Below are 13,167 nucleotides of genomic sequence, written 5' to 3' on the forward strand. Positions count from 1 at the left end.
ACGCACACAGGCACACACCAGTTGCATCACCACAAAGTCCCACATCATGGATGGTGAACTCACAGATGTATCGTGAAATCCACTTATGGTTAACCTTCTGTGTCCTGTGACTGTAGTATCGCCGAAGACCACTTGTAGCTGCGAAAAGCTAGAAAAGAGTAATGGCTGAAGTCCTAAGACCCTCCTCCTAGTAGGGCATGTCAGAAGCTCCACTGCCATTATTATAGTTACCTCTGTATTGTTCTGTTCGTTGAGTTGCCATGGATACCTGGCCAAGGTAATTTTTTCTCCAAGATGGTGATCGTATTATACAGGGGGTGGGTGGGAAATGTCTACACTATGAACAGAACCTACAAGGTGTGGGCTCGGGGTTCCGTGCTGGGATTCAATGAGGAGCTGACATGGTTCTGGAGTGTTCTCAGCCTGCTTCGGTAGCTGGGTCTGAGCCTTCCAGCAGAGGTCTGTGTGCACTGTGCTCTTCTTCTCTACACAGGCCCCGGTGCCTCTGACTGTGCTCGCCTTTCTCACCACAGGTTTTTGCTTTTTCCACAGAGCCTAAACCAGGGATGCCCTTCGGCATGGAGGTTGCCATCATCGCAGGTGAGCTGGCATGGCAGTCACCTTCTAGCAGCCAAGAAAGACCCCAGACAAAACTGGCTGAGGACCTGGGTGGAAAGAGAGGTGGCCACGGCTGCTTCCCTTCTGTTCTGGTTTCCTTTCTGATGCTGTGATAAACACCTCGACCAAAAGCAACCTGTGGAGGGGAAGAGTTTGTTTAACTCATATTTCCATGTCTCGGTCCATCACTGAGGGAAGTTGGGGCAAGAACTCAAGCAGGGGCAGAGGTGGGGACCATGGGTGAAAGCTGCTCACCAGCACAGCTTTCTAAGTTGTGTGCCTTATAGAGCCCAGGCCCACCTACCACAGGATGCAGCTATCAAGGTGTTAGCAGCAATCAAGAAAATGCCTACAGACGTGTTCATAGGCCAGCTGAGATGATTAGTCCTAGGTGTGTATAGCTTTATGCCAAATTAGGAAAAACTATGTCACTGTCCCCAGAGGGAGCTTTGAGGGTAGAAATGAACACTCCAGTCCCAGTAGAAAGTGTCATTTATGGTGCCTAATGGAGTAGGGACAAGAGGAGCTTGCTATGTCAAAAGACATCCTTTTTTCTGGACCTTGGCTTTACAGTGGCCTGGGTTGGAGAATGGCTCATGTGTTATAAATAAAAAATTATTTTTTAAAAAAAGAGATTAGTAGAAAAGAATATTAGGCCATGGTCACCTTACAGAAGAGCTTACTGCAAGGGTGGGTTCACAGCACCACAGTTACCAGCAGCCATGGTGAGGCCCTGAAGTAGAAAAGCGTTAGGAGGGAGGTGCCGTGTATAGAGAGCGTGATAGCGATTCTGAAGAGAGAGATCCTTCAGTTTCAGAAAACAAAGGTCGTTTCTGGCTCCTACAGTTTGGGGCAGTGGTAGAAGGCAGGGATCCGTTTCACAGCACGTGACCTAGTCTGTGTGCTAGGAGTCACAAAGCAGGAAGCCATTAGCTAAAAGTAAAGTTATAATCCAAAGTTGTCAGAGCTCCAGGCACCAGCCAGCCTTGCTGTCAGACACAAAGGGAGAACTGCAGGCTCTCAGCCGCTCTCCAAGGCCTGATTTGAGAGAGACTGCAAGAGAGTTGCCTGATTTTTAGGAACAAGAAAACAGCAGTTAACAGGCCTGTGACCTAACTCTGTGGAGCAGGTTTGGGGTACAAGTAGATAAGCCAACCCAGGCTCCTTCATCTCATACGCTGGTCCCTGCCCTAGCTCACACCCTCCACCCTAGAGCTTGGACCCTGAGCAGTTGGCTTCCCACTTGTGGTGGCTCAAGAGCAACCAAGCCTGGGAGGTATCCAACAAGCGTCCCACTCGCTGATGCATAGCTCCGAGATCATCTTCAGTTAAAAATAAAGAAGCAACAGGAAGCCGTCAAAGACACCTGTCCGTCTCATCTAGCTCATCATTCCGTCACTCATATGGGCCCCCACCCCTCCTTTTCCCAGGGAGTATTATTAACAGGCACAAATGTTCCTGGCACAGTTATAAGGAACTTAGGAAGTCGCAAGACATGGAAGCTACGTTCCCCAGTAACTCTGCATGCCAAGTAAAGCTAGGTCGACTCTACAGCTTCAAACCTAGTGACCAAATTTGAAATGCCTCCCATGGGACGACTGCCCCTGAACCTTCCAAATTTCCCTTTCCAGACCCTAAGTGGACTGTCCCCTCCTGCCCCACCCTCTGCTTTAGTTCTCTGATTCCTGAGACCTAACACATCCTTGGCACATCGTCCGCTGAATGGCCAAGGCCACCTCTTCCTGGAGACTGAAGGATTCTCACCCTCCTCCCAAGAATGAATGGTGCAGGCTGCATAGAGACAGCTCTCCAAAAAGCACCTCCCCCACCCTTACCATATTATACCCAATCACCCTTGTCTGGGGAGAGCAACCAGTTCTTTCTAGTTTTCTGGGACTCCTGTCATTTGGGCACAGGCATTTTAGGATTGCCTGAAGAAGTGAAGTCCTACATTCTATGAGCCCTTCAGCTTCGAACCAGTACAAGTACTTGTGTGGCTGGTGGTCTCTGTGGAGACAGGGTGTTTGCAGGTTTTTGTTTGAAGGAGTAAATAAGAACCCACAAATAGAGAAGCAACACGTTTTGTTTTGTTTTGTTTTTCCCTCAAAGCAAAGTGAGAGTGAGGGTATGAATGTCGTGATACAACAGTTGGCCCTGAGCAATATTTATACAAGGTGCCTGGGTGCTGCTCGAATCTTCCTTTTGTGGATTTGGAGGACAAGGAATTAGATGCTAGGGATGTTGTATGGATGAATGCTTTTCTTTTTTCAATTGCATATGGAATTTATTTATAATAAACTACATACAGTAAGAACAGTTAATGAAACCCGCAGGAAAACCATGTGTAAAAGTTACATCCAAAATGTTTAGTACATTTTTTATTTGGCAGCTGTGAAGGAAGTACTGTCTAGGTGAGTCTAAAGTTTTGTGCTTCAATCATTCTCTATCATATCTTGTATTTGTCAACTTAAGAAACATCTTTCTAGACTAAAACATTTTCTTAAATCCTAGCCTAACTGTGAAACTATAACTATTTAGTCTTCAATCCCATCAGAGATTTGAGAAGGAATAAAATTATCGCTTAAGTAGGAAGTGGAGGCAAACAGCTTCCAAAACTAAGAGATGACAGAGACAGTTACTTCCTGGTCAGTCTCCCATTCTCTCAATAACATTAGAACATCATCGTCAGCCTTTGGCCTAATAGATCTGGCAGACATAATTGTGAATCAGGAAATATGAAGGACTTGCTTAACCTGTCATGGCAGAGCTTGGCAGTCAACTCAGCCTGCATCCAAGTCTTGTCCATTTTGGACAGCATATTGTCTGTAGAGGTAGCTAGGGCATTTTTGTTCAGTGGCTAGCTTGCCATTAATGATGCTATCTCCAAAAGGAGATTTTATGATGGTCATCATCTTCGTTGAGATAGGCTGGGGGTATTGCCAGGAGCTGACATGTCTCAAGTCAAAAAGGCCTTAAATTAATTTTTAAAAACCTTTAAATGTCATATTCATAGGTCTCTGAAGTTTTTGAGGACCATCTGATGATTTACATTTATATTTACATAGCATATAATAATATCTATCTATCATAAATCTGAATAGACAAACATTGCTTGTTTCTAGATATTTACTATCTATTCAACCTAGGAAATATATATGTGATAAACCAGACTAGTCTCTGACACAACCATGAGTCTTGATTGATTAATCATTATCCTGTATAAGTTAATTATCCTAAACAATTTGTAATAGCAGCTTTTTATAGGACTGGAAGTAAACCTTATATTTGTCAATGAATTATATAATCCAATACCTCATACCAGAATAGAAACATACATACATATGTGTATCAAAAATAACTTTAAATTTGAGTCAATATATAAAATTCTATACCCGTCTATCAAAAACAATCTTATTTCTATATCAATATACAGCATTCTCTACCAATGAATTAAAAATTTTTGAGAGTGACAATAGTTTTATAGTTGAAGAGCATATTCAATAATCTATCCTTTTCTCCTATTATTTCTATATATTTTCTGTATGAAATTCCAATGTTCCCCCCTTTTTTTATTATATTGATGTTTTTATTTTTTCATTTTACATTCAGATCTCAGCCCCTCCCTCATCTTCTCCCTGTACTGCTCCTCCCCATCTACCCACATCCCCTTCTCCTTAGGAAAGGGCCCTCCACCCCCATACCAACCCGCCCCCATCACATCACGACACATCAGCGAATCCTCCTCCACTGAGGCCAGACGAGACAGCCCACCTAAGGGAAAGTGACCCAAAAGTAGGCAACAGAGTCCATGTCAGAGACAGCCCTGCTCCAATTGCTAGGGGATCCACTTGAAGACCAAGCTGCCCATCAGTTACATATGTGTCGGGGGCGTATATCCAGTACATGCGTGTTCTTTGGTTGGTGCTTCCATCCCTGTAAGCCCCCTTGGGTTTTAGGTTAGTTGCCTCCGTTGGTCTTTTTATGGAGTTCTTATTCCCTCTGTGTCCTTCTAGCCTTCCCTCCACTCTTCTACAAGACTGTTTGAGCTCCACCTAATGTTTGGCTGTGGGTCTCAGTGTTCTGCTCTGCTGCTGGGTGGAGCCTCTCACTGAGCAGTTATGCTAGGATTCTGTCTGTAAGCATACCAGAGCATCTCTAATAGTGTCAGGGGTTGGTTCTCTCCCAAGGGGTGTGTCTCATGCCAGGCCAGTCATTGGTTGGTCATTCCCTGGATCTTTACTCCTGTACATCTTGCAGGGTAAATTTTGGCTTGAAGTTTTTGTGGGTAGGATTCCTGCCTGACAAGGAGGTAGCCACTTCAGTCTCAGCTAGAGTAACCCCATATCCTTTCAGGAGTCTATCTGGTCACAGGTATCCAGCTTGTCCTAGAGATGCCACACCCCCTTAGTTTCCCTTCCCTCTGCCAGCTCTCACGTCCCACCCCCACTCTCTTCATATTTGAGCCCCATCCTTGTTCCCCTCTACACACCCCCCTCTCAACCAGTTCCCCCTCTTCATCCACTTCCGATGTCTATTCTATTTCTCCTTCTGAGTGAGACTCAAGCAACTTCCCTTGGGTCTTCATTGTTACTTAGGTTCTTTGGGATCGTGGACTGTAGTGTGGTTATTCTGTACTATATGGCTAATATCCACTTATAAGTGAGTATATACCATCTGTGTCTTTCTGGGTCTGGGTTACCTCACTCAGGATGATCTTTTCTAGTTCCATCCATTTGCCTGTAAATTCCATAATATCCTTGCTTTTGGTGGCTGAATAGTATTCCATTGTGTAAATGTACCATAGTTTTTGTTGTTGTTTTTGGGGTTTTTTTTGGGTTTTTTTTTTATCCATTCTTCAGTTGATGGACATCTGAGTTATTTTTAGTTTCTGGCTATTATGAATAAAGCTGCTATGAACATAGTTGAACACAGTTGAGCAAAGGTTCTTGTTGTATGGTGGGGCATCTTTTGGGTATCTACGAGTGGTATAGCTGGGTCTTGAGGTAGAGCTATTCCCAATTTTCTGAAAAGGTGCCAGATTGATTTCCAAAGTGGTTGTACAAGTTTGCACTCCCATCAGCAATGAAGAAGTGTTTCCTTTTCTCCACATCCTCACCAGCATGTGCTGTCACTTGAGTTTTTGATCTTGCCCATTCTGACAGGTGTGAGATGGAATTTCAGGGTAATTTTTATTTGTATTTCCCTTATGTTTAAGGACTCTGAATATTTCTTTAAGTGTTTCTTGGCAATCAGAGAGTCCTGTGTTGAGAATTCTCTGGTTTGGTTTGTTGGTGTTTAATTTCTTAAGTTCTTTATATATTTTGGATATTGGCCCTCTGTCATATGTACAGTTGGTGAAGATCTTTTCCCAGTCTATAGGCTGTTGCTTTGCTCTGTTGACAGTGTCTCCTGCCTTACAGAAGCTTCTCCGTTTCATGAAGTCCCATTTATTAATTGTTGATCTTAGTGCCTGGGCTGTTATATTCTGTTCCAGAAGTTGTCTCCTGTGCCAATGAGTTCAAGGCTCTTCCCCACTTTTTTTTTAATAGATTTAGTTTATGTAGTTATGTTAAGGTCTTTGAGCCACTTGGACTTGAGTTTTGTGCAAGGTGATAAATATGGATCTATTTGCATTTTTCTATACATAGACATCCAGTTAGACCAGCACCATTTGTGGAAGATGATAGTGTTTTTCCACGGTATGGATTTAGATTCTTTGTCAAAATCAAGTGTCAATAACTGTGTGGGTTTATTTCTGGGTCTTTAATTCAATTCCATTGGTCAACCAGTCTGTTTCTATGCCAATAACAGTTTTTATTACTATTTCTCTGTATTACATCTTGAAATCAGGGATGCAGATACCTCCCAAAGATCTTTTATTGTACAGGATTGTTTTAGCTATTCTATTTTTTCCATATGAAGTTGAGATTTGTTCTTTTGTGATCTGTTGTTGTGTTGGTATTTTGATGGGAACTACACTGTATCTGAAAATTGTTTTTGGTAAGTTGACCACTTTTACTATGTTAATCCTACCAATCCACGAGCATGGGAGATCGTTCCATTTTCTGACAGCTTCTTCAATTTCTTTCTTCAGGTACTTGAAATCCTTGTCATGCATGCCTTTTACTTGCTTAGTTAGAGTTACACCAAGCTATTTTATATTACTGTGGCTATTATGAATGGTGTTGTTTCCCTAATTTCTTTCTCAGACCATTTATCCTTTGTATAAAGTAGGGCTACTGATTGATTTTTTTTTTTAAGTTAATTTTGTATCCCGCTACTTTCCTGAAGGTGTTTATTAGCTGTAAGAATTCTCTGGTAGAATTTTTGGGGTCACTTATATATATTATCATATCAAGTGAGAATAGAGATACTTTGACTTCTTCTTTTCCAATTTGCATCTCCTTGATCTCCTTTAGTTGTCTTATTGCTCTAGCTAGAACTTCAAGTACTATATTGAATACATATGGAGAGAATGGGCAGCCCTATCTTGTCCCTGAGTTTAATGGAATTGCTTTGAGTTTCTCCCCATTTAATTTGATATTGGCTATCAGCTTGCTGTATATAACCTTTATTATGTTTATGTATGGGCCTTGTATCCATGATCTCTCCAAGGCTTTTATCATAAAAAAGTGTTGGATTTTGTCAAAGGCTTTCTCAGCTTTGAATGAGATGATCATGTGTTTTTTCTTTGTTTGTTTATGTGGTGGATTACATTGATGGATTTTTGTATGTTGAGCCATGCCTGCATCCCTGGGATGAAACCAACTTGATCATGGTGGATGATGCTCTTGATATTAATGTGTTCTTGGATTGGGTTTGCAAGTATCTTATTGAGTATTTTTACATCAATGTTCATGAGAGATATTGGTCTGAAATTTTCTTTCTTGGTTGAGTCTTTGTGTAGTTTAGTTATCATGGTAACTATAGATTCACAGAATGATTTTGGCAATGTTCCTTCAGTTTCTGTTTTGTGGAATAGTTTGAGAAGTGTTAGTATAGCTCTTATTTGAAAGTCTTGTAGAATTCTGTGCTACAACCATCTGGCCCTGGCTTTTTTTTTTAATTGAGACTTTTAATAGCTGTTTCTATTTCCTTAGGGGTTATAGGACTATTTGGCTTGTTAGCCTGGTCTTGATTTAACTTTGGTAAATAGAATCTATCAAGAAAATTGTCCATTTCATTTATGTTTTCCAGTTTTGTAGAGTATAGACTTTTAAAGTAAGACCTAATGATTCTTTGGGTTTCCTCAGTGTCTGTTGTTGTGTCCCCCTTTTCATTTCTGATTTTGTTAACTTGGATACTATCTCTCTGCCTTTTAGTTAGTTTGGCTAAGGGTGTTGATTTTTCTCAAAGAATCAGCTTTTAGCTTTGTTGATTCTGTGTATCATTCTGTTGTTTCTAAGTTATTGATTTAAGCCCTAAGTTTGATTATTTCCTGCATTCTACTCTTCTTTGGTATATTTGCTTCTTTTTGTTCTAGAACTTTCAGATGTTCTATTAAGGATTGATTAAATTTCTTCACCTGTTGGGTTGTATTTTCCTGTATTTCTTTGATGGATTTATTCATTTCCTCTTTAAAGGCCTCTATAATCTTCATAAGATTAGATTTAAGGTTGTTTTCTTGTGCTTCAAGTGTGTTAGGATATCCAGGGCTCAGTATAGTAGGATAGTTAAGTTCTGCTGGTGCCATATGGCCCTGGATTTTGTTGAGTGTGTTCTTACACTGGCCTTTGGCCATCTGGCTGTCCTGTTGCCAGACTTGGAGGACTCTGATGGTTGCTAGCCTTTGGGATTGGAGGTAGAGCTAGGGCCTGGTGACTAGTGCTCAGAGGACATTGGTGCAGACCACACCACACCACTGCTGGGCTGCCTGGACAGACCTCACATACAAGAGATTGGGGGAGTTGTCTCACCTGGTAGTCTCTGATGGCTACAGTCTATGCGATAGCTGGTAGGGCTGAAGCCTGGGAACTGGTACATGGACTGCACCACTGCTGGGATTGCCTGGCAGGTCCCAAAGGCAGGCTGTTGGGGGAAGGCCTCTCACCTGGTTTTCTCTGATGGCTACAGTCTCTGGGATAGCCGATAGGGCCTAGAGCCCAGGAACACAGATTAATTTTTTTTTTAGATTATAATTTAATTACAACTTTTCCTCTTCCCTTTCTTCCCTCCAAACTCCTCTGTATACCCCTCTTCACTGTCCTTTAAAGTCATGGCCTTTATTTTTACTAATTTTATTTCATGCATACACACACACACACACACACACACACACACACACACACATACACACTCCTAAATATAACCTGTTCAGTCCATATAATTTGGCAGTAGTCAACCAATTGGTGTACTTTTCCTTGGGGAAGGCCACCTCTCCCATTCCCAACTTTCTTCAGTTGCCTATAGTTCTTTGTGTAGGGTTGAGCCCTCATGAAAATTTTTAAGTCAAGTTTGGCAAGTTCATTGTTGTCATCCTTGTTCAGCTCACATTTGGGCAGTCACTGGGTGAATTTTCAAGTTAATTGATGGAGTCTGGTTAAGTGCACCTCTGTATACTGGGCACATACCTGCCTGTGATGCATCTGATTTTAACCATATGCATGCTCAGTCATGCACAGACATAAGACAGTAAGTGGAAATTATATTTCCCCAGTGAGGGTCTTGTGATGCTCTCTTCCCTTGTCAACCAGGCAATGTCAGTAGTTGCAGAGACCCAGACATCCCTATATTTATTTTGCTGACTGGCCATGGCTACGTGGCCTTGCAGAGGTATAGTCTACTCCAAGATGACATGACTCTACAACCAGAGGAAAAAGTCATACTGCAACACTGCCCCAGACTGACCTGCATCCTGTCTCTCTCTTGCAGCTGTGATCACTGCTGTGGCCTTGGTCCTGGTCTGCCTTCTCTTTCTCATGCTTCGCTACCTGTACAGACACAAGGGCACCTACCATACCAATGAGGCCAAAGGCACAGAGTTTGCAGAGAGTGCCGATGCAGCCCTGCAAAGTGACCCTGCCCTCCAGGACGCCGGGGACAACAGCAAGAAGGAATACTTTATCTGAGTGGTAGAAGACTTTATGCTCCTGCAAAATGCTCTTGACTGCGAGAGAGAAAGTACCCACACTGTGTGCTGCCATTATCAGCACCAGGAAACCCTCAAGGGCACCACAAGACTCTTATTGCAGAACCCTGGGTGCCTGCCAGGAAACTGATACAGATGGGAGGCAGATCAAGGCACAAAGCACCGCTTCCGGGGACTCCCAGGCCCCCTAGAGGCTGGCATTGGCTCTGCAAGGAAGAGAGACCACCTGGATACACTTATCTCCCTGAGCAAAGCAGGTGTCATCTCACCAGCCTGAAAGTCCTCTTTAGTGTGCGCGGGGTGGTTGGACTGGGAAGTGGGATGTACAGAGGTGGGATGTCTATAAGCTGACTGGGGATAATGGCGTGAGATGTCAGTCACTGACATCTGGGGAGAACAGCAGGTGCCAGACCTAAAAGGCACCTTCATCAATCCAGCTCAAAAGGATTACAAATAGATTTGAAACATAACTGAATATCCTGTATCAGATGGCACTACTCTAGGTATCTGGGACACAGTAAATGCCACCCATTGCTGGCTTTCCTCTGGTATAACATTGTATCTATGCATGGGGCAAGAATTGTCTAGTTCTGGCAAGAGAACAGGGAAAAAAGTAGCCTTTCCCCTCTCTAGTACCAGCTGTTCAAAACAAATGCGAGGAGAAAACACAGCCACTGGCTGAAGCACTGACCTCTTGATAAATGGTGTGAGAAAAAGAGAGCTGTGGTCAACAGCCATGAGCTAACTCCATCACACCATAGTCCCAATGAAAATGCCCCTGTGTTAGAAGAGATTGCAGCTCCCTGGGTTTGGGTCCTAGCTCCTCTGTACTGGTCTTAGGATCTCAAGCCATGCGTTTGACGTCTCCAGCTTTAGTGTTGGCATTTTTCAAGTGAAAATGTTGCTAAATTGTGCTACCTCTGGTTCCTAAGTCCCCGTACTGTGGGCAGGGACAGAAGTGTCCTATACTAGGTGATCGCTGTATCCCAGTGTCACTAATACACTGGGTACATGGCTTGCCTGTGTCAACTAATGATTCACCTTTGCACCACCTCTAAAAGCCTCCTGAACAACAGGGAGAAAAGTGAACTAATTAACCAACCCCTTCGAGGTAAGATTGCTATCACTTTGAGACCAGCACTGCTGAGTTTAAAGACTGCCCCTTGCAGTACCCAGGTCCTCTCAGGATCCCCCTCAGCTGTGCCAGCTCCACTAAGATCCAGGAAAAAGACCCATGTCATGCTCCCTGGGAGACTAAAGAGAATACAAGCTCAGTCAAGCATGGCCACCAGGCAAGGGGGCTGATATCCCTGGGAATGCATGTCAAAGAAAAGCAGAGATCTAATTATAACAGGATGCTGTCCTGGTCAAGTGACAGATGACCCTGTAATGGAGGATGTCTGTGTTCTCATCTATGAAGTAAAAGCCTGGCTACAGTTGTCACCCATTAATCTAGAGAGACCTGGTCTAAAACCCTCGCAGATGCTTGAAACCCAAGGCAGTATTGAACCCCTTGTATTTAGCTTTTCCTCACATACTTATGTTAAGATTTAATTTATACATTAGGCACAGTAAGACATTAACTGCAGTGACTAACCGTAAAATGGCGTAACTATGAGCTGTAATAAAAGCCTTGAAACTATGCATTGTCTGTTTCTGCATGGCAGATGGCCATGGGTAATTAACAACTTCAGAAAGCACCTATGGACAAGGCCTGCAACGTTATCAGCCCACACCTGAGACTGGAACACATAACAGCAGCCCAGGAAAATAACTGTAGAACAAAACAAACAGAAGGTGTAGTCGGGTGTCGATGAGCTTAGAAAGCACCGTAATTGAGGAAAGTTGAATTCGGGCTGTGGATCTCAAAGTCTTGATGAGGCCAGGTAGACTATGGCTTCAAGGGAGGGAGTTGAGAAATGTTATATTTTCAAGTGGGCTTAGCCAGAGACCCACTGTGTCTTCACAGAATGTGTCTAGGTTTTCTTAATAGTGTGTGTGTGTGTGTGTGTGTGTGTGTGTGTGTGTGTGTGTGTGTGTAGCTGTTGCACACATGTGTTGGCCAGAGGAGCACTTGAGGGAGTTGGTCCTCTCCTATTATGTGGGTTCCTGAGAACACGGCTAAGAAACACTAAAGGGCTTCTAACTTCCTTCTCTATGGTGACATCACTTCAGCTTTTCAGCGTGCACAGCTCAGGGCTTTGTCTTCACGGATGTGAGCACAAGTGGTTGATCAGTAGGCACAGAAGAGGCACCCAGAGCCAGCACAGACATACCCATCCTTGCATAGGATGGTCCTAGAGCCCCTGGGCCTCCAAAAGGTCTGGACAACTGTCCTTCCTTTCACTAGTAGCCCAAAGGCATCTGTGTTGCCTGTGGACACTCTGAGAAGCTGTGCCCTGTGCTCACACACACATGGCCTCCCCTCCTTTCAACCTCAATGTCTACCCAACGCCCAGAAAACCTACTGGAGCAGCCTAATGCCCAACCCAGCCTGGATCAATCCAAACAACAGATGTGATGATTCGAGCTGTATGGAACTGACTCACTGAAGGTGGCTCGGTCAGAGGCCACCAAGAAAGGTGCTATCTCTGGTGACTACAGAAGCTAGAAGGCTGTGCCAAAGAGTAAAATGAATTAATGAAGTAGTACAAATACGTAATGCATGAGCATGTGTGAGAGTACAGGCACACACACACACACACACACACACAAATCACGTAGAAGCCTTTTTATCTTTCCCTCAGCACTGTGCAGAAGCGATGTATCATGCCCACTGGGAACATTGCTAGGAATGCATGCATCATTGCCTGCACAGTTGCATCGTGCCCCCTCAGAAACGCTGCTGGAAATGCATGCACGGTGCACACTCAAGTTTTCCTAAGCTAGCAAGGTGCTGGGGGGAGGGGGAGGGCAGGGGTAGTGAAGAGGAAGAAAAGGGGGAGAGGGAAAAAGAGGGTCTGGTTGAGGAAGGCTAGAGGAAGAGAGCAGAGGTCTTATCACACCCTAAGAAGTTTGAACCCCTAGAACCCACTTCAAAGGCTGGATTGGCAGCCCTAAATGGAGCACCTGCACCATACTCCCCAATCAGTAGGGCTCAATGAACTCTGCAAAAAGATGGGCTAAAAGAGTGTAAGAGAGGATGTCTGGAGGAGGCCGCTGTGAAATGGCGCCTCCTGAACACTCACGGCCTCTGTGGTCACTCCAGCAAAACTTGTACAAGATCCAGTCAGTCAACTTCACTGCGTGGTTTGGTGAGGGACCCCTGTGGCCCTGGCCTAACTGGGGAGAAAGTTGAAAAGATGGCTCAGTGGTTAAGAGCACTGCCTGCTCTTCCAAAGGAACTGGGTTCAATTCCCAGCACCCACATGGCAGCTCACAACTGTGTGTAACTCCAAGATCTGACACCCTCGCACCAATGCACATAAATTAAAATTTAAAAAAAAAAAAGTTGAAGGCAG

At 43.8% G+C, this 13,167-nt stretch overlaps 1 protein-coding gene across 3 annotated transcripts in view; it reads left to right on the forward strand.

Annotated features, from left to right (window-relative positions):
* Positions 1-11,348, forward strand: part of GYPC (glycophorin C (Gerbich blood group)) — a 43,107-nt gene extending 31,759 nt beyond the window's left edge. For 2 of the 3 annotated variants that reach the window (XM_084780615.1, XM_084780614.1), the window contains exons 2-3: positions 553-600; positions 9,490-11,348. In XM_084780615.1, the coding sequence (XP_084636741.1) occupies positions 567-600; positions 9,490-9,686 (231 nt within the window). In that variant the 5' untranslated portion in view covers positions 553-566 and the 3' untranslated portion in view covers positions 9,687-11,348. Of the gene's footprint in view, positions 1-533; positions 601-9,489 lie in introns of all 3 variants that reach the window. The other variant, XM_084780613.1, reaches the window with a different exon arrangement.
* Positions 11,349-13,167: the final 1,819 nt, after the last annotated feature.

The sequence above is a fragment of the Acomys minous genome, assembly GCF_964271855.1.
Source record: "Acomys minous genome assembly, chromosome: 4".
NCBI lineage: Eukaryota > Metazoa > Chordata > Mammalia > Rodentia > Muridae > Acomys > Acomys minous.